Here is a 26,177-nt window from a genome sequence, read left to right on the forward strand (position 1 = left end):
GAAGGGAAGCTGGGTTTTGTTCTCATACAGTCAGAGGATGGTTAGTCTGACTTTAGAGTCTGAACATCCCTTTTATCATTAAACTCTGCTACAATGCCCACTGATCATGCAGGTTAGTGGGTTGAGTTTTGTGGTGAAGGGGTTCTCTGGGTCCCAGCCTAATTCTGCTCTGTTAATTGCCCTCCATTCCAGTCATTGTCTTGTCAAACACATTTTTATGGCCATCCTTTTTTCAGGAGCCCATTAACCCCACTGGAGCCCTGCTGTGGCCCCTCTGTGGGTCTGAACTGCTTGTTCTTGCTGAAGCAGATGTCAGATGCCTCCACATCTCCTCTTGCCTGCAGAACAAATTCCCTAAACCAAACCTAGGGGATGTTTCTGGATCTGTCTGTCACAGACTGCCCCTTGCCTGGGGAAGGGCTTTTGGGACTGAGCAGTGGAAGCAGAGCATGTGCCCTGTTTAATTTATTTCCTACCATCAAAAACAATCATCCACATTTGATTGGCTCGTTTGGGTTATTTCCCATTTTCTCAGTGAGCCCAAAATGGTGGTTGAGCCCAATAACTTCATCTTCCCTACCTTGAAGGACATGTGAGTTCCTTCTTGACATTTTCGCTGCGTTCCTTCACAAAATTTGATGTAGCCATGTTGGAACGTGGCCCCACTTTGTGGTGTTGATGTGCCACCATTTCCAGGTGCACCATCAGGTACTCCCAAGGTGAGTTCCATATGCTGACAGCATGGCTGTGCCAAAACTCCTTCCCTCTCCCTGCACTGCTTCCCCTTTCCCATGGGGAAATGTTCCCTCACGTGCCTCTCTCAGCATCCACTTGGTGTTAACTCCAGCCAGGATTTAATGTTGTGTTGGCACCCAAAACTTTTCTTAAGGTTTATGGAGCTGCCCCCATTGCTGAAGGCAGTAAATGCTGGGGGCTGCTCATCCCAAGGCATCATTAAAGATACATGAGGGCAATTGATTTGATCCCTACCAGGCGAGATTTAGGTAATGTGCTGCTAGTTACCCACGAGATCTGAGATTTAATTGCAGCTTCTTTGGCTTCCACTCACTAGACCTGGATTCTTATCTCAAAGGAAAGAATTTATCGAATTAATTTCACTCTGTGTTGGCACAGCCACTATTCCCAGCCATGAGCAAATCCCATCATTGCATGCAGGCTGCAGTCAGTATTTTTAGAGCTATAACCATAGTTCTTTCAAGTGTCAGCTCTTTGGGTCATACATGTAATTTAAACAGTACATTTCTATTCCCTGCTTAGATGGATGTAACTGTCAGGAACATTATTTCTACTGATAATTACAAATTTGACATTCATTTCCCATGAATACTCTCTACTATTTGCTTAAAACTCACCTCCATGCATACGATTGCTGCCAAATGTTCTCTTATCAGAAAGCTGAGGCAGAAATGTCACATCTATAAAGAACATTCTTGGAATGGTGAGGTCTAATATGATTTTCTGCTACACAAAGCAAAGACCAAGCAAATGAAAAACAAACACTGGGAAAAATGGGCAGCCCAAGGCCTCTTGTGTGGACTGACCAGGTGAGAGAGAGATCTTGATACAAGGTAGGGAAAAAAGCTCCCACTAAAGGAAATATCCTAAAAAACATCCTTGCTGTTTAATTCACCCAGCTCTTCTTCTGATATCAGACTTTGGTGACTAATCCCCCTTTTTGGAGTTTTACTGATTATCCAAATTACTTTTCTTATGCCCTCAACTGGTAGCTCAGCAGAAGAGTTCAGTGAATGTATATTTTCCTTAAGGTATCCAGTTCCTTCTCAGGAAATTTGGATGAGAACAAACCAAATCACACAAATTAAACCTGAAACCTGCCTTAATTGCCCAAGCCCCTGGCATCACATGGCCAACACCACAATGCATGAAGTGATGCTGCTCTCAGAATCTCAGCCAAAGTCTTCAAATAAAGTCAAAATTCCTACAAGACAATTTTGAACTCTGTTGAGTAAACATGCTAAATCTTGAGCTAGACCTGAATCTGGGTCTTTGGATCAGGACTGTGCCCCTTGCTCAGACCTGTTTTCCCCAGGATGCTCCTCCACCTCTGGAAGCCATCAGGATCAGAGATTTATTTCTCCCTTTCTGGAGGGCAGGAATTCCAGTCTCTCACTAGCACTTCTCAATCAACTTCAGCTAAAAAAACCAGTGAAATTAAGAGAAACACCTCACTACTCACCTCCCACAGTGTTCAGACTTCATCACCCAGCTCAGATGATCCTTCATTCACACACTCCATTCAACATCCTACTTTTTGTTTAAATCCAAACACATGTCCCCACACATTCAAAAAAATTTTACCCACCTTTTGGTTATTTTAGTATTTTTTTTGATAACTCAATTCTTTTTAATTTGGCTTTATCCTTGCAAACTCAGGGTAGGTTTGGTTGTTGTGCTCTTCCCTCCCACCCCTCCCTTTTACTAATTTTGCATATATTTTAATAAAATGTTCTCATATATTTGCTGTATTTTTTTTTTTGTGGACAAAGTGTAAGTGAGACAAGGATATTATTCACAGCCACACAAACATAAGAAAGTAAAAAGGATTTTTTCCTTTCCCAGTGAACAGAAATTACCTATGTACCCTTCAGTGTCTCCAGGTTTCCTTGGAAATGTATTCTCTTGCATTGTGCTTTAGTTTTTGTGGTGATGAGAGCTACTGGAAAACCCAGCACCTGAGGCAGAAAGACAAACTCAGCTTTGCCTTTATGATTTTGGCTTTCTCTGCTTTAGGGACTGTGTAGAAGGGCCTGAAAGATGAGTGAGTGAAGATTTACAGGTGCTGCTCCTCCTCTGGCACAACCGAAGGCAGCACCAGCCCAGGGCAGGGCACAAACTGCAGGTCAAGCTAAACAACCCAACACATCCCATTTTCCAGCATCTGCTGAGCCTCTACCTCTGGTGAGATGTCTTCCAAGATGGAAATCCCAAAAGGAGGAACACCTGAGCCCTGAACCCACCCTCCACCTGTCTCACCAAGGAGGTGAGAAAACTCATCAGTTGTAGTCCCCAAGGGCTGCCATCCCCTCCTGTCCTCCAGCAAAGCTCAGCACAGGCTGCAGGAATAACTCAACATAAAGCTGGCATAAATCTCAACAGAAGAAATATCTTTTATCTTTAACCATTTACTCCCACTATAGGAATAATGGTAGCTCTTTTACATTTACATATAACTCTTGTTTGTTTGTTTGTTTGCTTTGATTTTTTTTTCTGTATGTCTCTTTGTCTTGGCACCTGCATAGCAGAAAACTTGACAGTTCAGTACAGAAGTTTGCCCCTCTCTCTGCTCCTCCCTTTATTTCCTCTGCTGCCCCTGAGGACTCGCAAGCAACACCCCCAAGGTCAAGAGAGAGTACGGTGTTACCCTTTTATGACGGATTATAGAAATAACAAACATGCCTGACAGTCTTATACAGCGGCTAGAACGGGTTTAGTTTTCAACAAATGAAGAATTTCCTCTTTTCTTTTTTCCTCTTTTGTATATTAATTACATTTTACAAATCTTATTTTCCCCTTTTCTTTCCCCCCACTTTTACTTCTTCCTTTTTTACTTTTTTTTCCTCTTTCTCTTTTTTTCTTTTTTTTTTTCTTTTTTTTTTTTGTGGGTTTTTAGTTCGCTTGTTTGTTTTATTTTTCTTTTTTTTTTTTTTTTTTTTTTATACAGCAAAAGGATCAATCACCAAAGTGTCCATTGCTAAGTCCGGGGGTTAGCAGAGTTTGGCTGTCATCTGGTCGGACTGTTTGAGGATCTCGGTGTTGTACAGGTCCAGGGCGTGGTTCACGCGGATGATCTCGCTGTTGGTGAGCTTCAGGCGGTGCTTGAGCATACACGAGAAAAGATCCAGCTGCGGCTTCCCCGGGGCCACCGGAGGCGCCAGGCGGTTGATTCGGTCCCGAATATCCAGCAGCAAGAGCATGACGGAGGAGGAGGAGTAGAACTGCCCGCCCTGCGTGTAGGACTGGTTGACCTGCTGCACCGCGCTGCGCAGGAGGTCCGCGTTGAAGCGCAGGCTGTAGCCGTAGACCTGCACGTCTGAGATCTTGATGTAGAACTGGCGCTTGGTGGGGTCGGAAAGGTCCACGGGCCCTTGGCCAGTCTCGTTGCGCAGGAGGGAGGGCAGCCGAGTCCGGCTGCGTAGGTAGATGTGGACGGTCTCAAAAAAGGTTTTCCACCGGTTGCCCAGCAGCAGGGTCCAGTTGTAGCACTGGCTGTTTTGGAGGCGGATTTTCTCCCAGCGCGGGTAGCCGTACTCCCCGAAGGGCATGTTCCAGCCCTCCGAGTGGCTCCCGCTGAAGGGGTTGACGTAGACAAAGAACATGGGGTCCAGGCTGCTGTTGCGCATCTGGCAGATGCGCATGGAGATCCCGATCACCATGTGGATGAAGTCCATCCGGTTCTTGTTGCTCTTCAAGGTGAGGGACATGCGCTTGCGCCACCGCGGGTCGAAGAAGGTGTCCAGGCGGATCTCGTTGCTGATGAAAGTGGTGTGCACGTACAGGCGGGAGTCCATCTTCTGCAGCAGGTACTTCAGCTCCAGGTCCTGGAAGTCCAAGTCCGTCTCAAAGCTGATGAACTGCTCGCTCCGCTCCGAGTCCACGTTCTGGGGCTCGCAGCGGCCTCGGTAAAGCTTGTAGCCCTTGTTGCACGAGCCGCAGAGGGAGATGTTGGCAAGGCTGCACATGGCACAGCTGTTGTTGCCCCCGATGATGCAGGGGATGGGGCGCTGGCACAGACTGGTGCCACCGTGGCAAACGCAGCTCCGCTGGCTTTCCAGAAACGTCCCCCAGAACCCATTCTCATTGCAGTAGAGCAGGGACTGGACTCGGGTAAGCCATTCCTGTATCGTCCTGCAGGTGAGGAGAAGGGAGAATTAGCATTGTAAGGCCTCACAGGGAATCAGTGTTGGCATCTTGCTGGAGCTACAGTGTTTTCAGGGATATGTCTGAGGCAGAGCTCTCGGAACATCGGTACCCTGCCGTGGCATCTGGGAGCTATTCCAGTCTATTTCTAGACTGAATCTTTCATCTGCTGTTTACTCCTCTGGTGATGAGAAAAATCCTTCTAAGAAATTGCTACCAGTTAGAAATGCTCACCTGAGCGCTCTATCTTCACTCTGCACCAGGAGCCAAGACAGGCACTGTGTCCTGCCAAGGATCCCAGCAGCGCCACAGTGACATGGGAACGGAGCTGATAAAGCCATGCCAGAGACTGTGGGGCTATCAGGACATCACAAGGGCAGCAGAACTCCCAGGCTAGCAGGAGAAAACTGCTCTTCAGGTTACTGGCAATTGGCCCCACCCTCTATAAAGCAGACCCATAACAGGACAAGGCAAGCAAGCAGCAACCTCTGCTTATGAGCTCAGAACAGTAGAAAAGAGGGTGGAAGCCAGGATGCATAGAGACAAAGCTGCTAAAACTATTCCTCCCTAAAAAAAACCCCCAAAGTCTTCTGCTAATTAATCACTTCTTGAAGTCTCTTCCTTAAAATCAGCCCCGCTCACCCACCTCTGAGCCCCACCACTCCCACAGCTGCTGGATCAGCACTTTCAACCCCACATCCTGCAGCCCTGGAACGGCTCCTAGAAAATGACACTGCAGCCCACGTTCACTTTTTTTGCTCAACCCACTTGCCACGTTGCCTCGTTTCCCCCTTTTCCCCCTTCCCAGTGCCCCAGGAAAGCTGGGTACAGGGACTCCTTTCTCAGCAGCCCTAAGCAGAGCCCTGTGTGCAGCCGCTGCTCCCTCCCCTCCACCTCCCCCCTGGCTAATGAATACTTCATTGTCTCCTCTGGGCAAAAAGTTCTTGGTAGTGCTGCAGTGAGAGGACTGGCTAATGACAAATTAGGATTCAGCCCCTGTAGAACAGGAGGAGTGATTATGGACAGAGGCTCTCAGAGCTGGATTAGTGAAATTCATGGCACCTGCATCGCCTGACCTCCGAATAATCATTAAGCTGTGGGCTGTATCAAAGAAGGCATTAAATGATACAGCAGCAAAGAACAGCAAGATGATTAGGGGGAGGGAGCCAGTGGAGGGATGAGAGTGTAAAACAGAGGAAAGCACTGGAAGGAAAGAAATAATCAAGGAGCAGAAGCAGAAAGATTGGGAAAGAAAGAGAGGAAAATGTGCAGGTAAAAGGAAAAATGAGAGAGATAAACAGTGGGCAGGGTGGAGAAAGGGAAAAACTGCAACAGCAACAACTGAAAGAGAACAGGCAGGAATAAGAGTAGGAAGAAAAGGAGTAAAAGAAGGACAAGGAAAAAAGGAAGGGCATTAGAAGGAAAATTCTGAAGTGCTGGATATGGGAACAGACAATTTTTCATATTTTTTTCTGTGATACAGAGCTGCCAGGGTCTCTTCCCCCCTATTTCCAGCCAAGAGGAGCTCTTCTGCTGGTGGAAAGGACAAGGCTGGCTGGGGAGCTTGGGAGCAAGGCAGTGACCTCCATAAATATCTGCTGTAGAGGCAGACAGTCACACCCCTGGTCCCCAAAAAATGCACAGGGCTCCTCTTAATCCCTGGGACAGCTCAGCCTCAGAGGGGTGGGACTGCACAGCACAGTGTGGCTGTAAAACACAGCCACAAGCTGACAGCAACAAGCATTTCCAAACCATCCCAGGGGGCTGAGGCTGTCTTCTGCTCACAGGAGAATTTTTGCTCACTTTTCAGCAATACAAATATGTTTCCACCCTTCTGAATCTTTGTACATCCTGTTTGGAAAGCCAGTCGAATGCACCTGGATTTGTGCAGTGCTGGACTGAAGCTTTACACAGGTTTTAGGTGTTGATAATGCCCCTGAGTTGTTGAACCAAGGACTGCCAGGCCATAGGAATGGAATGAATTAGAGTCAGGTGATCACATTTTGTCCATTTTGGGTGTGTTCTGTCTTAGGAAAAAAAAAATCACTGGATAGTTCTGTCCTTCTTTATACTAACAGCCAGCAGAACAAAATGGGAAAGAAGCCTCAGCTGACATCTTACAATGGATACCAGTAAATTTCCTGTTCTCCAGATGAACTTTGTGGAGGATGGATGGGAGGTTGTTTGTTAACGTGTGTGTATGTCTTAGCTTTCAGCAAAGATAGAAGTAGGACTAAAAAAACCAAGAAGAAAATGAAACAGGAGACTACCCACCATCTGCTGATGGCAGCAATAAAGGATGTAATTAAATAAAAATGCAGAATCCAGGGCAGAGCTGGGCATCAGCTACAAACACGACAATGGGGAGTGTGAGAGAGCGAGAGAGAAGCAAAGTGGTATAAATTCCACCATTTTTTCTTGCAACTGGGACAGGTTAAGAATATACACAGGCCCAGTCGAAGCCCTTCAGCTGACAGGAGGTAACTTTTTAAAACACACCCCCCCGATGGCTCAGGCTCATGGCATTGTACCTAAGAGGTGTCAGAGCAAGAGGATGCTGGAAAAATCCACTGTTCAAGAGCTGGAAACCAGTACCAGAGTAGCCACTGATCTTCATTTAAAATATTCCCAGGGAGGTGCTGGAATCCCCACCCCTGGAGGTGTCCAAGGAGCGCCTGGATGTGGCACTCACTGCTCTGGCTGGGGTGACAAAACGGGCATCAAGCCCAGGCTGGACTCACTGATCTTGGAGGCCTTTTCCAACCTCAATGATTCCATGATTCTAAAGTGATAATAAATACGACCTGCAGGTCAAGCTCTGGGTGAGAATTACTTTGCAGTGTTCTCCGAATATTGCTCACTGGACATGTGGCTCCCTGGCAATGCTGGGAACAGGCAGCCAGAGAGATTTTGGTTTTTATTTGCAGGAAAAAAGGCAGGGACTTAAATAATTTCCTTTGTAAACTCACCTTTCACTTTCCAACCAGCACTAGCTGCTCTGGGGGTACTTTTGGGTTTTCTGTACAGAAGAGTGAAGTAAAAAATGCTACGTTTTTTCCTCAGCAGCTGTGAGATGTATTTTGGCTGCAAGCCAGAACATGTATAACCCTTCTCTCCATTGGATGTTATTTCTATTTTACATCCAGTGCTTTAAAATAAAACTACAGGTGATCATTCGACATCAAAGTTTTATTAACTGAGGAGTGGTCTCCTTTTTAAACCAACAGATTTGCCTCTGTTTTAAACCTGTAAACTTTCCTGGGTTTGGACAAAAGAAGTAGAGACCAAATATATCGGTATCTATATATCTATATTGATATATTTATATATTGATATATTTTTATATTTGTATATTTATATATATTTATCTATATTATATATTGATATATCTATATCTTTTTCTATATTTATATAGATAAAATATAGATATAAAGATATACAGAATTGTAGATATATAGATATATAGATATATAGATATATAGATATATAGATATATAGATATATAGATATATAGATATAGATATTTCTGTCTCCTTAGCCATTGCAAAGGGTCATGGAGAATCAGCCTAATTGCCAGAATCTCTACTCTTCTTTTCTTATTTTCCTTTTGGAAGCACCTATTCCTTTCCCTGAGGACAATCAACTGCAATCTATTTTTTTTTTTTAACATTGCCTTTGAATGTATAATGCAGACTTACAATTATGTGTATTAGAGAGAGAGAGGCTTGCTCTTAATAGAACCAAGCCATCCTTTCAAAGCCACTGGCATGCTTGATAAGCCTCTGTCATTCTGTACAGCAACAATTAGAAAATGAGAGTATTTCCCAGCTCTGTGAGGAGAAAGATGGGCTTCACCTCTTCCACTACACAGCTCCTACCACACTGCTCCCCTGCCTAGCTGCAGATGCAGAATGACAAACAAGAAAAGAAATTATAATATGCCTGCTGATGTTGACTTAAACAAATCAAGCACATCAGTCAGTTAAAAACCCATCTGCCATCATCCATTCCACCCTCCTTCCCCCACATTTCATTGTAGTACTTGGAGGCTCCCTTTCTGCTTGGCTGGGTTTTTAAAATAGATGATAAATGCCGAAGACATATTTGGTCTGAATCTTTTGGAGTAACATGGTTGGATGGAGATTTCCTCGCTGCTGCTTCATTTTGTTGTTGTTGTTGTTGTTGTTAAAAATTCAAAAACAACTCAAAATTCCAACTTGGACATGCCTGTGGCTCCTCCAGCACTCAGCGTGGTCAGAACAGCTCAGCCACTTGGCAGGGATGGGCCAGGTTTAGGAAGCTCTCCAAAGACTTTATTTCATAATCTCTTACATTTAATAGATATTTCTCCTCATCCCTAGTAAGTCCATCAAATTTTTGTCTAGAAACATGAGATTTCTTGGTAATTAAAGAGGTGTTAAGCCCTGGAAGAGTTTTCTGAGCTGAACAGTGATGAAATGAAAAGTCAGCGTGTTCAGGTGCCAGGGAGCTGGATGAGAGCTGTAGACAGCAGTCAATCTGTCCATTTTGTCTTGAAACAGAATATTTAGGTAATGAAGGAAATGGACAAACAGTTTCTCTTCAAATATTAACTTGGCCTGGCCCTTCCAAGAGAAGCATGGAAGAAAAGGCACTCAGACTCATTTTTCCCCCAAGATTTTCCATATTGCTTCTGTCCAGACAATGTAGAAGAACACAGCAAGAGATATTTATGAAAACATAGAAATGCAAGTCTCCAAAAATGACTTTAAGCAACTCAGCTACAGGTTAGGGCTGAAAGGAGCCAGCAGGAGGGGATTATTAGATATCAATAATTGCTGTAGCAGTGGAAAATGCTCTCTCCCCCTATAATAAATGGAAAATCTGCTTTCTCCACCTATAATAACCCTGCCAGGCTTCTGCTCAGTGAGGTTTTACAGGTTCACACTGAATCTCACAGCAAAAATGTGATGTATTCAAGTGAAACTAAAGCTTCTCCTTTCACTCTGGAGATATTGAGGAGCACAATCCAAGACTGGCTCTTGGACTTTGTGCTCCACATGTCTCTTTGAACAGCAAGTGGAAGCTGAAAGCTCAGCTGTGGATCTTGAGGGAAAACCACAAAAAAAGCAGAACAGACTGAAGATATTCTTGCAGAACTTAAAGAACAAGTGATGCCCTTCCCCTGGGTAGGTAAAACCACACAGAAGGGATATGAATGTGATCAGGGATGTGACAAAAGTTACCTACACCTCCAGGAACTTCCAGATTTTACCGTTTCCCCCAAACATCCGCGCCAACACCCCCTACATTCGAACACATCCTGCTGGGATTAATCCCAAAGCCAAGCCCAGCTCCACCAGCCCCTGAGCCCAGCTCCCCCATGCCTGAGGAAGGAAGGAGGTACCTTTCCCTAGGCAGCTGGTGGTTTGGATTGTGCCGACACCGGACACTGAGGCCAAAGATAGAAGCACCTTGTGCTCCACATGTCTCTTTGAGCAGCAAGAGGAGGCTGAAAGCTCAGCTGTGGATCTTGAGGGAAAACCACAAAAAAAGCAGAACGGACTGAAGGTATTCTTGCAGAACTTAAAGAATAAGTGATGCCCTTCCCCTGGGTAGGTAAAGCCACACAGAAGGGATATGAATGTAATCAAGAATGTGACAAAAGTTACCTACACCTCCAGGAACTTCCAGATTTTACCGTTTTCCCCAAACATCCACGCCAGCACCCCCCACAACCAAACACAGCCTGCTGGGATTAATCCCAAAGCCAAGCCCAGCTCCACCAGCCCCTGAGCCCAGCTCCCCCATGCCTGAGGAAGGATGGAGGTACCTTTCCCTAGGCAGCTGGTGGTTTGGATTGTGCCGACACCGGACACTGAGGCCAAAGAGTTTGCGGGCGGTGCGCTGGATCTTCTGGCGCTGGGCTTCCAGCGAGCTCTGCAGCAGCTTGTAGCGGTTCTGCAGGTCCCAGTCGTTCCCCCAGTGCTGGTGGATGCTCCCAATGGTCAGGAAGTGGTTGCTAGGTAGCCTTTTCATGAAGGATTTGAACTCATCTGGAACACAGACACGCACAAAAGAAATGGGGAGAAATGCGGAGGTTTCTGAGCTGTGACAAAGGTTTTGTTGGTAGGGTTGAGAAAGAGTGGTGGTGATGATGATGATGAGGCCATCAGCTCTGCCAGGGGAAGGTGATGTCCATTAACTCACTGCTCTCTCACTCTGCCCCAGGAAGTGACTAATCCCATTGCTGTTGCTGCACCCATATAGAAAAAAAAAACCCTATAGTGAATATCAAGGTGTAACAACACACTTAAAATGTACATGGTGGAAAAAAAACCCCAAAACCACAGAAATTCCCTGGAACATGGGGTTATAGTGTAAGGGTTATAAACAAAAAGCTGGGAGTTGTAATCATTTTCACTTAAAATGTTCTCATTTACATTGTTTTTCAGCTGGTCCTGAAATGCTGTTTGTTGTTGAAGGCAAAGTATTTTGCTGTGTAATTAAAAAAATAAAGGGGGAAAAACAAAGCTTTAAAAATTCCCCAGAGGAAAGGTTTGGATGCTGTTAAAATGTCCTGCTTTTGCATTTTTTAAAAAAGAACATTTTGATTCTTACCTCTCATTTAACTCCATTTGAAGATAAATGGGTTGCATTTTGTAATGAGGAAAATAAAAATAGTTTGCAGGGCTTGGGTGAGAATAAAAGGTGTCAATTTTAGACAAAGGAACAAATCCAATTGATCGAAAAATATATTTTTCAGTGCTGCTGTTTATTGTGTTTGTTGTTTTTTGATCACTTTATTTCCATTTTATTTTGTTTGATAATGAAAAAAAAACCACTGTTATGCAGGGTTTGTTTGAGGGTTTTTTTTTCATCACAATCAGAAATTCTGATGCTGTTTCTGATCAGCCCCTCCTTCCTACCCGGGAAGGGTGGTTTGCTCAGACTCTGATTACCAGGCTGGGACATCCTCAGATGAGGAAAAACCAGATGGTTCCAACTTTCTCAGGGGAAAATAACTCAATTTTTGATGCTAGAAAACCATATTTGACACAGTGAGACCTTGAGAAATGCAATGAGTGGGACAATAAGAACTCCATCAAATGTGATAACAACAACAGCAGTGTTTTGTACCAGGAGAGGAAAAACCCCAGGTGTCAGCACAGGCTTGGGAGGAAGGTCCTGGCGGCTGAGGTGGGTCAATATCCTGTTCTCACTGGAAAAAAAACTTCATATTGGGCTGAATCCTGCTTGGGGGAGTTGATATTCACCTTTTCTTGGCACTGCTACACCTGGGGCACCCACCTGAAAGGGATGGACAGGGACTGGGAGGGCAGAGCTGAGGGACACCGAGGTGCTCTGAGCTCTGCAAAGTCAGGTGTGGGGAGCTGCACTGGTCTCACTTGATAAAGAGGAGGCCAAGGGATATTTAATTACAGCAAAAGGTACTCACAGATATGAGCAAAACTCCTCTTTTGAGAGACACTCGCTATAACAAGGAGCAATACGCAGTTTGCAGCTTGAGAGATTAAAATGATTTACTGAAAAACTTCATCACTTGGAGGTAATGCAGTGCTGGAACATGATCAGAGATGTATAAAAATCTCTCATTTTACACTCTGCTAGGCAAAACCAAGGCTGACCTGACCTAGTGCTGGCTTTGGTCCTGCTTCTAGAGGGAAGCTGGACTAGGACCCTGCCATAAACTTCCCAAACAAGCCAACAAGAAGTATAGCCATCTTTTCCTCTACATTATCTACATTATTTCTGATCCTTTCCCAATCTTTTTTTTTTTTAATTCCTTCATCCTATTTTCAGAAGGAAAAGGAGAGTTCATAAAGCTGACATATTTTCAAATAAAAAAAGAAATAATCCATAGAATTAGCGAAAAAAAAAATCAGATAATTTAAATCCTATTGTACAAAGTCTAAGATATTTGCATAACAGATTTCCTATGCAGGAAATCTCCTACTTGCAGCTCCTGCTTAGCTGCCCAACAGAGGATATTTGTACATCAGTCAGTCCCATCCTGACATGGATGGTAAGTGGAAGTTCACATCCTACTCATAAAAATAATCATCATCATTGCACTACCAACATCCCTGGGACATGTGCTGGTCTCCTTTCTCCCCCAAAGACAACCAAGAGATTGTTTTTAGCCATCTCTCAGGTTTTCACTGTGTTTTTAGTGCTGCTGCCAGTGCCCTTCTCCTCCCCAACCCTGCCTGTGTGCCTCTGGAACCACCATCAGGTATAATTGCTTCTGTTGACCATGCTGATTACTCCGGGTACCTTTCAGCAGTAAAAGCCTTGCATTTGCTTCCCGCCCCTTATAAATCAATTTCCTCAAAAGCCTTTTTGTGCAGGAGCCCAGGCTCTTTTCCCTCTGATGATGAATGTGGTACATTTTTCATCGAGACGGGCGAGGCAGGAATTTCGGTGCAGTGTGCACATTTTGCTACCGCAGTGCAACGTCGGGGGAAAAACAAATGAGCAGCAAATCTGGCAAAATAAAAGCTGGATGGGGTTGTTTTAAAATTAGGGTGATGAAGAAAAAGAAAAGTACTTTAAAACCAACATAGTTTCTTCATTATTTATATTAATTTATAACTCTGCCTGAAAGCCAGTGGTATGCATGGGGATATTCCCTGTTTCTGGGAATGCTTCATTCTTAACCCTGAGAATTTCCAATTAATTAACATGTCTGTTTGCATTTGTGGTTATTTGATTCCTCTGCACAGCAAACCTTGCTGGTGGCTGGAACTACACCTCCCGTGATGCAGCTTGGCCCTCTTTCTGCTGAGTCACCCCATCCATCCCCAAGGCAGTCCCATGGCAGTGACTCAGCATCACAAGTGGCACCACGGGGAATTGACAGGTCAGACATCTCTTTCACAGAGGAAATTTTCCTTCTGCCAGTGTTAAAAAAAAAAAAAAAACAACAAACCCATTTACATCAGAAACCAATAGCCTTGACAAACAAACAAATTAACTCCACCAAATGACTTAATTAAAAGTTGGCATTTTTTTTTAATCCGCAATCACCGATTTTTTTGACCAGCCATTCTAAAATACCAAGAATGAGACAGTATTATTTTTCTCAATTTACCCACAAGCAGTGAAGCACAGGGAAAAAAATCTCCTGAGCTGATTCAAAGCAGCTTCAGTTCACTGCAGCCTCCTTGACTTTGAAGATACTATTCCAAATCACAGCAACTCTTGATTCGCCCTGCACAATTTTTTCAAATTAACAGAGGATCCAACACAGACCAGAAGCAGAATACAAATGTTTTGGGCTTTCAGTGGCTTCCTGTGCAAAATGGTATTTGCTTTCAGAGCACTCCTGTGCCTTTCAGTCCACTTTATTGGAAAAGCCTTCAGATGTCATCAGAGATTTCTCCTCTGCTGTTCATAATGAAGAAAATCCTCCAGTTATTGGGAATATTTATTAAAACAAAGAAGCAAAACACTAATACTGCAGTCTTTTGTGATAGCAACTTCTATCTCAGAGGATAAGTTCACGCATGATGCATCAAAGTGATGAATCAGATGCAGCAGCTTTAGACATAAAGATAATCACTCCATCTAGCCCTGAAAAGCCTCCAGCCCTGGGTGGAATATGGCAGAAATTGCACTGCAATATGTCACTTTAACATGGCAAATGAAAAACACCTTCCCCCATTCAAATCTCAAGGGGAGGGAGCCTGAATATAATTATCTACCCTGGTCTGTGCTAGGATTGAGTGCAGCAAGGACAGAATGTGGGACTGGAACCCCTCTTTCCACGGGGCTCCCACCTTCTCAGGGCTGGGTTAGAGCCCCTGGGATGGGAAGGGGTTTGCTGAGACCAACCTGAGGCTCTCGAGCCCCTTTTGTGAAGATGCTGTGACAGAGCTAACAACAGCTAACACACAACCAGTGACTGTGCTGGCAGGCACTGCCAGTAATACTTGAAAGCTTGTGTGGTACTGAGCTGGGAAAAGCTCCTGAAATCCACATTTCTGGTTTGCCCTGGGGTTACCCAGCCTGTCACCATGATATTTTCTGAAAAATCCCTTCGCCAGGATTTCTTCTCCCAGCAAGATGAGAAGCCTCAGCTTCTCCATGTTTTGCTGCTCTGGAATGTGGCCTGGATATTGTTTATCCAAACATGTGAATTGTGTTTTATTAATAACCAATCACAGCCAGCTGTGTCAGACTCTGAGGAGTCAGTCACAACCTTTCATTATCATTCTTGTTTAGCCATATGATGTATCCTTTCTCTTTGGTATAGTTTTAGTATAGCATTCTTTTAATATAATATAACATCATAAAATTATAAATCAGCCTTCTGAGAACATGGAGTCATTCATATTGTGGAAGTTTCTCCGTAGAACTATTAAAAGAGAGATTTGTAGATGGTTTGGTCTGAAAAATCAGATTTTTAACCAAACACATACTTCCATGGAAAATATCCCTGTACACATAATTCCATGTGTGGTGTGTGTTCCTGTCTGTGTGTTTAATAGAGGAAAAAAGAGTAAGACTTTCAAGACTAAGATCCTGGGTTTGGGTTAAAATCTTCTATTTTTTAGCCAAACTAGATCATTATACTGAGGGAATAAGAGATTTCTACCAAGTTGAAACTGCCACAAATTGAAAAAGCAAGTTTTTCTCAGTTACCTGAATTCTCCAGATCTTTGTAGGCTTCTGTCCAGGTCTTGGCCATGTTTGCCAGGGTGTACTCCATGATCTGGATGTCGGTGATGGGGCAGTTGCACTGGGGGAACTCCTCGGAGCACTGGCAGCCACACTGGCTGTCCCTGCAGATGTACTCGCCCTCGCCATTGCACATGATGTAACTCAAGGCAGACTGGACAAACTTCTCTTGTAAATACTGAGGGAAGATGATCTGGAGGCCTGGAGAGACAACAACAGGGTTATGGATGAAAAAAAAAAAAAAGTAAATTAAAAAGCAATTTCAGGTATTTGTTCCTCTTTTCAAAGTTATGGTGAAGAATTAAAAGCTGTCATGAATAAAGAAAGTACCAGTTGCATTCCTTAGGGCAAGTAGTGATTTAGCTGAGAACAGAGCCCATCTCCTCTGCAGGAGAAGGGTGACAAGAAACTTCCCCTTCCCCAAAACCCTTTCATCCCATTCCCAGATCCCAGCACAAGGCTCTGAATGCAAAGCCTCCCTTATTCCCAGATATGATGTTTTTTGTGTCCTGAAACTAAGTGCTAGTTCAGAAGCAATGCTGCTCTGACCTGTTTTGAGAGATACTAAATGGGTTTGGTTCTACAGAAAAAAGGAAAATGCACACTGAAAGGGAAAATAAGAAGCAACAGAAAACAGAAGAAAGGAAAATACCACGAGAGGGGATTTATAAAAGTCCCTTGCAGAGTTAAGTGCCCAGCTCCCACAGCATAAATACAGGAGCTGGGTACCTGAGCCTTCACAGCTTGCTCCCTGCTAGGAAGGCTACTTGCCAAATCCTATAAAAGTGCAAATGGATTTAGTGCCGATGATTTCAGTGTTGCTTGGCAGACTTACATTAGCAGGGAGATCTATCCCCTTGTCCCTTTCTGCATGGCAAGTGTTTGTGTATGCATCCATCTGTGCAGGCAGCACTGTAAGTGCCTCCTTGCTCAGGTACCCGAGGATGCAATAACAGTTTCAGTGTTTGCCCTGTGCACAGTGTACGTGGTTTTCCATCCCAGCCTCCCTGTGGATCTCCCTGAGGATTCCCAGCTGTTTGCTCCTACCTGCCCAGCGCTGCCTGTCAGCCCCTGTCAGTGTCTGCGGAGCACGAGGCAGGGGACAACAACTCCAAGCCTTTCAGGGACCTCTCGGGTTTCTGTGGTTGAGATGACCCCCAAGGTATTAAAAAGTCTTTTTTTCCCAGCCTTGCGACCAAAGAAGAAGTCGAGATTCCTTGGTTCTGCTTTTCAAGGTTGTTTATTTTCCCTTATCTATCACATTCTTTCTCTGACCTGCTGAGATCTGTCCAGCAGGTCGGGTTGTGGCACAGTCCCTGCCCTTGGGGTGGTGTTAGCTTTTTATACTAAGAACTACATGTACTTTATTTACAATAATTTTCCAATACCTATCACCTATGTTGGACAGCCTGTCTCTACATTAAACCAATCCAAAAGTGCCACCACCACAGCAGAAGATGGAGGAAAAGAAGAAGGGGAAGAAGAACAGGACATGCCCAGATTCCTCCATCTTGCCTCTTCTAAAAGGCAAAGATGCCCAAATTCCTCCATCTTGCCCACTCTAAAAACCCCAAAATTCTACTTTTTCACCCTGTGACAAATTCATTATCATTCTACTCAAATTCTTGTGGCTTGTAACTCCTCACACAAAGTTGGTTATTTTTTCCATGGGCTAAAATCAAAGGCACAGGTGTTTTTGACTCTGTGCCAAGGTCTCTGAGCCCCTTGCCAGGGTGTCAAATCACCCAGAGCAGCCAGGGGAATGTCCTGGATCCAACAGGGACCTCCCTTGGAAGAGGGCAGAGATGGAGTGGCAGTGTGAGGGGTTTGTGGCAGTGTGAGGGGTTTGTGGCAGTGTGAGCAGGTTATGGCAGTCCTGAGCTGCACTGTAATGAAGGCACGTGGGTCAATCACCCATCTGTTTGTGCTTCTGCTGCGCTGCATTACCAGAGCCATGCCTGACAGCTCACTGGAGTGGAATGAAAATCAGACAATAATTCAGAGGATGAGAGCGTGCGGGAATGCCAAAAAGGGTTGTGACCCCTCTCAGGAGTGCAGGCCCGTCTCTGATGGGTTGTGTTCACCTCAGACAAGAGAAAAACAGCAGGTGGTGACCCTGGGACCCCCATTACCCTTTTGCATTTGGATCCAGAGAAGCACCTCGGCCTTAATGAGGTCCCTCTGGAGGAGCAGGTGTGGGGGCTCAGGGGGCTCTGGGAGGCACAGGGAGCCCTGGTTCCTCTGCCCTGCTCCAGGTGAGCAGCAAGCTGCCCCTCTGCCTGACCCCACTGGCAGCCTCCAGGCAGGATGGGCTTGGAGCACCCTCCAGCTGGGAATGTGTTTGTGACACTGGCACAGGGAAGGATTTCCAGCCCAGGGACACTTCTGCATAGATCCTGCTGCCTTTTCTGCATTGCTGTTGGGGACTGGAAGGAACACACAAAGAGCTGGCCAGGACAGCATCCCTGCAAACACATCAAAACTGGCCTGCAGAGGATCATTATTCTGAGACCCCTTTGAGGTCTTTTCTGAGATATGTCTCAATAAGAAGCTCAGATTTCTTTCTGCTGTCTTCAGGAAGTCCTGAAGCTCAGCCTCTTCCAGGGATTGTAATGATAGGACGTGGGAGAGTGACTTAAACAGAAAGAGAGTAGGTTTAGATTTGATATTAGGAAGGAATTTTCCCCTGTGAGGGTTCTGAGGCCCTGGCACAGGGTGCCCAGAGCAGCTGTGGCTGCCCCTGGATCCCTGGCAGTGCCCAAGGCCAGGCTGGACAGGGCTGGGAGCAGCCTGGGACAGTGGGAGGTGTCCCTGCCATGGCAGGGGTGGGATGGGATAAGCTTTAAGGTCCCTTCCAATCCCACTCTGGAATTCTATGATTTATCTGAAACAACCACTACAGAGGGATGGCTCCTTGCCAAATCCTCACACTGATATTAGTGATCCCAAACCTTCCTTCAGGATGGAATCAGAGTGCAGTGCTGTGGGAGAACTGATCCACAAAGGGGACCAGAGAGCCTGAAGGCAGCTGCACTCACTGAGCTTTCAAGCTCACATGAGAGCAGAGCTGGACTTCTTGATGTGCACTGACTCTTCATTCATGGTCCAAGTCCCACGAACACATTTTCCACTCTGCTTCATGGAGGAGCAACCTGCTCTGGCTCTTTGAATATGATCAAATTACCTCAGGCTCTTCAGTTCTCCATAGTTTCTCTTTGAATTTGAATTTGGATAAAGCACAACAAGCTGCTTGGTACCAGCTACAAATGATCCTGGCTTTAGAGATTTTAATTTTTTTTTTTTTTTCTGGAGGGAATGGGGGTGAAAAAGCAGCTAAGTCTCAAGGAAAGCACCTCCCATTGCAAGGAGCATTCCAGCAGATGCAGAAGTGTGAATACTCTGTAATCTCCAAAACACATCGTATTTTAACACTGCAGTGCTTCACATGGATACTTGCTTTTTGCCCATAAAACTCATGGTTTCTGGAAAAAAAAAAATTCCAGGAAAATATCCTCTTGTAAGAAAGAATATCATGTTTAAGGGGCAATCAGACTGTACACTTAGCACCAACTCAACAAAACACTTTTATAAATATTTAACTTCATCAGAAAAGCAGTTTTGCTGGAACTCACCAGTTGCCTGAAGCATTTGACAAGAAGCCCACACTGAGAGCTGTGTTTGCACAAGTGCCACCCAAATCCAGCCACTCCAAACACAACCCCTGACTTCAAACAGGTTGCTGGGATTACAGGTGACTCACATCTTCCAGCCAGGAATTGCCTTTTGGAAGAAACCAATGTTTCTGGTTTCTTCCAGAAGAAACCAGAAACTTCATAGCTGAAATTTCTGGTGCTCAACCAGAAATTTCACAGCTGAAATACAGCTCTGCCTGTTTCCGCAGGAGTATTTTTTATATGTACATGTAAATAGTCACGGATTCTTCATCATCCCCAGACAAGGGCATGTCAATTTTTTTCATATCAATTACATTTATATCAATTTATTCATTTGAATTTTTTTTGCTTTAGTTCTGGGCATCTCTGTAATTGGATATCAGCAAGAGATTTTACAAGCTCTGTGCCAGCAGCAACACCTCATCCTGGCATCCTCTCCTTCATGTGTAGCTCTATCCTGTGCCCAGGGACTAAATATTTCTGGAATTCAGTGGGTTATGGTTGTCAGTAAACCACAAGTGGCATCAATCTTTTGAGACCACTGCTCTGGGTGCTTCTGTTGCTACCTGTAAAGCAGGAAAGCTGTAATCCCAAGAAATATTACAGCTGTAATCTCAAGGAATATAACAGCACCACTGAGCAGTTTGTGCTAGCAGGGAAAGCCCTGCTGCCAGTCACAACCCTAATAAAATACCCCAAATGCTGTGTTTGCTGTGTTTTTCTCTAAGAAATTTATTTGGACATTAAAAACATCCAAAAATCCACACACACATATATATATATATATATATATATATATATATATATATATATATATGTATTCAATATTTCACTGCTGTCTACTGATGAAACAACATCATGTCAACAGCCAAGAAGAAAGGCAAACTGGTCTTAAAATCTGGGATTTTGGATCATTTCCATGGGGAGAATCCCTCAGTCCAAGCCAGGGGGCACAAGGAAGGGGCTCATCCCCAACAGCAGCCTCAGGAGCTGATAATAGATGTATAATGGAAGTTTGCTGCTGATTGGATATGTTAGTTTTGAAGGTAATTGATTGATTAGAGGGGGAATTTTGCCACTTTGTAAAGCATGAAGTTCCTCTTTAAAAATGAAGAGCAGCACAGATTTGGTATAGGTTTGTCTTAGATAACTACAGGCAGAATATGAAGTGTCTGACAAGGGAACATGTCCTTAATTCACCCAGAAAAACTATTAGAGATAGATGTTTGGCTTTAGACTGTATATAAAAGGCTTCCTGCATTAAAAGAGGTAAATTTTCCCAGCTCTAAATTAGAGCTATTTGAAACATTTTCCACAGAAGAGTTCTCTGTTGAAAATGCAGTTCCATTGAAGCATTTTCCAAGAGCATGTTGACTCCAAAAGCACTTTTGACTTTCTAAATGTATTTTTTCATACTCCCTCATTTCACTGCAGTGAAAAGCTGAAATGTTTTGTGTTGCCATTACTGTTCTTTCTATCTTGGAAAAAGCTTTAATAGTAATTGTAATGTAAATTCTAATGTTATGCTATCATATATGCTATGCAGGTATATAATACATCTCTTTATGTAGTTATAGATGTATAATATATAAGGGTATTTACACATATATGACAATATAATATTACATATTGAAATTTAATATATTTAATATAAGTATTGTATACAACATGCATTATGTATAGAATATAATATATGACCACATTTGATGTAGAAAATGACCTGATATGCAACATTTGCTGTTTATTGTTGCACAGTTTGGAACAGCACAGAAGGATTGTACCTCATTGAAATATTGCAATGCTCTATTGACATATACTGTCAGTAACAGTATTGATACAACAAGCCATGCCTCTGAAATTTGGAGTTCCTGAAATTCTTCAAAATGTTGCTTTTAGTCAAATTTTCCAATTTCTGCCCAGGACACTTGGCCAGGGAACACAAATCCCCTTTTCTCAACAGGTTGCTGTAGAGCTGCTGGTAACCTGCCCTGCATCACCACAGAGATATTGCTCCAGGGAGGGCTGGGAAAAAAGGAGACCTTCTGTGATAAATATTATGCATATATATATATATATATGTATATATGCATATATATATACATACCTCAGAGCATGTCATGGATGCTGGGCCCACAAGGATACTGGTTTATAACTAGTATCTAGTTATAAATTATATATCAATTATAAATTATGTATATAACTAGTTTATAAATTAGTGATTATTTTTTGTCCCAAGTGCAGCACCAGACACCCTGCACCATCCTCCCCCAAAATCAACCTGCCCAAACCCAACGTGGGTTCATGGAATGATTTAGCTGGAAAAGACCACCATGATCACTGAGTCCTCCCCCAGAACCAACATTCCCAAACCCTACGTGGGTTCATGGAATCATTTAGGCTGGAAAAGACCACCAAGATCATCAAGTCCAGCTTTTGGCTGATCACCACCTTGCCAACTCAGTGCCACATTCCATCCCCTGTCTCTCCTGAAAGGCACAGCTTTGAAACCCCAAGTCCCAGGGCTGGGAGGCAGCAAGTTCAGACAGAGAAATTCTCCCTGTCACGAAGAAGCTGCTCTTTTATTGAGCCAGGCTCAGAGCTGGAGTGACACAAAGGCAGGAACATGGATTTCTGTCAGCAGCTCATGCTCGGCTGCTAATCAGATCAGGGGAGACTTGGTCACGATCCATTACCTGCTGCAGCCCTGTGACTAATTCGTAATGAGGCCTCTTAGAGCAGAGGAAGGATCCTGGGTAATTATCCCAAGAACCACACTCCAGATTAGGTGGAAAACTCAGGTGGAGCTTTAGAGGTCACTTTGTTCTATTAGGAAGAGCTCCTGCCTTCCTCCCTTCCCTCGCTGCCTCTTTGCCTTGGCTCCAGCCTCCCCCTGCACTCGGAGCTCCATGAAACCCATGTGTGGTTGGCCCCCAAGGTTCTCTGTCTATTCTCATCAGAGATCACAGCCTCATCCCCTCTCTCTCAATTTTTTCCCTTTTCCTCCACCTCCTTCCCCCTCCCTTGGTTTATCTCCTCTCTTGTAGGATCAGATAACCAATAGCACTCTATTGATTTACCCACTTGTCTGCCTATAACCTGAGCTGCCTACTGATTTAGCTGCTTCCCCACTTATCTCATGTGTCATCCTTGGGTTTTCATTACCAGCAGCTACCATCACAGTGTAAAACCCTCTCAAACTGCTTATTGTTAATTAGGTAAGAACCAGAACTCAGTGATTTGGATAATCACTGCCATAGTGAAAACAACCTGCATATTATTTTTAAAGGCAAATAATAACAACAATAATATTATATCCACAACATTACTTGGTAAATGAAACCCAGTTTCTGTGAAACCAAAGATTAAAACAGCACTTGCCAAATTATACTCAAAGCGGAAGATGTAATGTAGCCCATTCATCTGAAAAATTAAAATTTGTGCAAGTACAAGGATTTGAGAAATAAAACCATCTGGGCAAATTAGCAATTAAATCCCACATTTCCTTATTTTGTCAAAAAACTTGGGAATAACCTTCATGAATTACATGCCCAGTGAATTTCCTCCTTCTACTGAAGTTGACTTCTTGCTAACCAGCATGTATTTATTTATTAATTCAGCCATGACCTCTATCTGTTGACTTTTGGACTAGCTCCCCATCTGGGACTGAAGCCATGGCTTCTAGCATCCAAATAAAACCTCTGTGACTTTTCCCAAAGATTACGGCCATTAGAGAGCCCCGAAAGCTGATCTGCAAACCTCTTACACAAATCAGCAGTTTGGGAGGGACGGAGAGACGTGGGCAGAATTCTCCTTCAAAAGTGATGGAAGAGGTCACTTTTTTTTTTTAATGTTGGTGTGTGTATCATGCACAGAAGTCCATCAAAATTCAGTGGCAGAGAGGCATTTCATTGGGGTCAGCCCTAGCTCTGCTCAGCTGAGCCTTGTGTGCAGGGGGCTTCCAGACACAGCAGAATCACAGAAAAGAGAAGAGGGGGAAAGGCTCAGACAAAGGGCACTCCTGTCCCGTTTCCACCCCCTCCCTGGTCCCTGGGCCCTACCTTGCAGGTGGAGTTTGCTCTCAGTGCTTTGCAGAAGGACAGAACTCACAGAGTCCAGATTGTCATAGCTGTTACAGCCCAGGGGGCCGGTCCGAGTTTCTGTTACCTACAGAGGATGTAGAAAAGAGAGAATGTTCCCTTTGACTGCAGCACCGCACCTTCCCCAAGCTTTTTAAATCTTTTAATTCAAGGACTCCTTGTCACAAGCTGATATAACCCAAAACACGTCCTCCCTAGTTGGGAAAGAATGCCCCACCCTGCACAGACACTGCTAATGCTTGGTGCAGTCTCAAGCTAAAAAATCAGAAGGAATTGTGGCTGCTTTCTTTAGGGTACCTCAGGTTTGGCAATGGGGTCCTGCAGATTGATGTTTCTCACAGAGGATCTCCATTGGAGAGCATCAGAAGCCTGTAGAGGAATTATTCCCTGGCTTCTCTTATTGGAAAGCAAGAAACAGAGATGGATTGCCAGCCCACAGTGGTGCCTGGTGCTCCCACAGCAGATGTGAACAGCAGCCCTGTGCTGAGGATGGATGGAGGCACAGATGACCTGCAGTGCTGCTGCTGTTGGTTCCTGCCCTCCTGGAATTCACCACGGGTGATTATCTGCTGTCACTGTTTCAATATCTCAATACAATTTCCCATCCAGAAGGGAACAGCCTCAGCCATGAGACAGCACAGAACAATAACGAGAGCTGAAACCTTTCAGAAATGGCTAACAATGACGACTCCATCCACATCACCTTCCCTGGAGTGAACTCAGCAACAATAAAATCCCTGCCCAGTGTAGGATGATTGCTTTCAGAGAAGGCAGCCTTTGCAGAGCCATTTTCCCTGTTTTGTATTCTCTGAGCAGCTTCCCTTCCTTCCTGCTGCAACCCCCAAGCTGTCTCTCAGTCCGTTTCATTCCAGAAGCCTCAGTAATGCCACACTGAGTTTTTCACCATTTCTTGTTGCAAATTCAGCTGAGAGAGGTTTTGCAGCCTTACAGCCCCAGGAGACAAACACTCCTAGGTGGCACAGAGTTAATTTCCCAGACCTGCCTTTCCCTTCCAACCTCCATCACTGATCTGGCTCCTCTGCCCCCTCTCTCCCTTCCAGAAGTCACTGTCACACTTAGTGAAAGTCTCCTGTCCTACACAACCACCACGCTGAATGCCCACCTCTTTCCAGACATTAGTGACCCTGGGGAAATCAATTCTTCAACTGAATAAGAGCAAACCTAACCCTGGGAACAAAACAACTTGTGCTCAAAGAAGACATCAGTCTGGCAAAGCCTTGCCCCAAATCCCTAGAGAATCCATGGAAGGAAGCCAATCCTTTCCCTCTTCCTAAGGCAGGATGTGGTACCTTGATTGCTCCGGTAGAGATCTGGATCTCGTGGAGTCTCCTCATGGTGCCATCACGATCTACAAAGTAGGAGGAGGCGAGCTGGTGCAAGGCTTCAACGCTCTGGGTGGCGTTTCCTGACTTTCTGTCGAGGCGGCTTTTGTCCATGTACATGGTCAAGGCCTCCTCTCCTGCAGCGGGGAGAAAAGGAGATTTCAGGCTGCAAGCAGGGAGAAAATGGCGTCATCCACTGCACCTAAAGGAAGAAAAGTCCCACACCTAGAGCACTCTTGGAGGAATCCACCCTTCCACACCAGCACCATAGGAGGACATAGAGAAACCTCCTCCTCTATTCAGACAGCAAGGCCGAGTCCACCAGACAAGTAAAGCAGCTCCACTGAATTGACTAGACAACATTTTGGATATTTTTCAAGCCAGCAGAGCTTTGCCCATCTGTCCCACCTGAGGCAGGTTCTCTAGAATGATGCACACCTGTCAGGAGAAGATCTCACTTTGTGCAAGTCCCTGTCTGACCTGACTTCTAGAAGGGATGGACGATGACTGCACGTAGAACACAGTGTGCAGGTAGGTACAGTGGATAAACAAATGTTCCTTGGACCTCTTCAGCTCCCGGTGGCATTGCAAAAGGGGAGGGGAAAGGGGATGAGTAAAGGAAATTAATCAGAGGAAAGCACAAATAAGAAAATTTGAACTAACCCCCCTTGCTGCCTTCTTTCCTCCCAGAGAGCCTCATCCAGGTAATATAAGTAGAGAGTGAAAATACCATACAAGATAAGGGACAAAAGCAGGTGATTTTGAAATGGTAAGCTCAGAGAATCTGGGAGAGAAGTGGTTAAGAACCGACAAACATCAGCAGAGACCTTAATGTAACAAAACAGGTCTCTGCTGCTGAGAAGGACTATTTACCTAATAATTCAATTTGTGCTGGGTGAGACACATTAAAATCCAGGCCATTCTTTACAAAAGGCTGGCATTGTGAGAGGTCTTAAAAGGTGGAATGCCATCCTGCATCCTTAACACGTGAAACTTGGATTTAATAAATGAAGAGTAGACACAACTAGAGGAGGAATGTGCCATTTCTACAAAACTCTCTTAATGAGAAGAATGGTGCTTGTTCTTGTTTGATAGATGAACCACTGATGAATGCACTGCCTCTGGCAGTGATAGCATGGTCCAAAAATATGTACCACTGCTTTCAAGGCCAAAAAATGTTTCACTTTTCATCATCTTTGCATAATATTTTTTACGAGAACAAGGACTTACTTTTCTTTAAAATTCTTATTAGCTAAAACAATTTGATTCATCCAAATTATTTCTTTTATTGCATATATGAAAAAAATAACCCAAAATCGCAGTAAGCCCTCCCCCTCACTTTCCCTGGAAATTTTCCAGCTTTTATCTGAAAGCCAAATGCCTGAAAACAAACCAAAAATATTCTGGCGGAAAATCAAAATATTTTTATTAGATTTCAGTTTTTCAAGCAATAGTTATGTTGAGTATTCAGCCTTTGGCTT

The 26,177-nt window shown here is 44.3% G+C and overlaps 1 protein-coding gene across 1 annotated transcript in view; it reads right to left on the minus strand.

Moving 5' to 3' along the window:
• Positions 1-3,125: 3,125 nt before the first annotated feature.
• BRINP1 (BMP/retinoic acid inducible neural specific 1) overlaps positions 3,126-26,177 on the minus strand; it is a 94,534-nt gene continuing 71,482 nt past the window's right edge. The window contains exons 4-8 of the mRNA XM_063175065.1: positions 24,664-24,833; positions 23,315-23,420; positions 15,547-15,783; positions 10,712-10,934; positions 3,126-4,887 (exon numbers count right to left, since the gene is read on the minus strand). Of these exons, the coding sequence (XP_063031135.1) occupies positions 3,747-4,887; positions 10,712-10,934; positions 15,547-15,783; positions 23,315-23,420; positions 24,664-24,833 (1,877 nt within the window). The 3' untranslated portion in view covers positions 3,126-3,746. The remainder of the gene's footprint in view (positions 4,888-10,711; positions 10,935-15,546; positions 15,784-23,314; positions 23,421-24,663; positions 24,834-26,177) is intronic.

The sequence above is a fragment of the Melospiza melodia genome, chromosome 22, assembly GCF_035770615.1.
Source record: "Melospiza melodia melodia isolate bMelMel2 chromosome 22, bMelMel2.pri, whole genome shotgun sequence".
NCBI lineage: Eukaryota > Metazoa > Chordata > Aves > Passeriformes > Passerellidae > Melospiza > Melospiza melodia.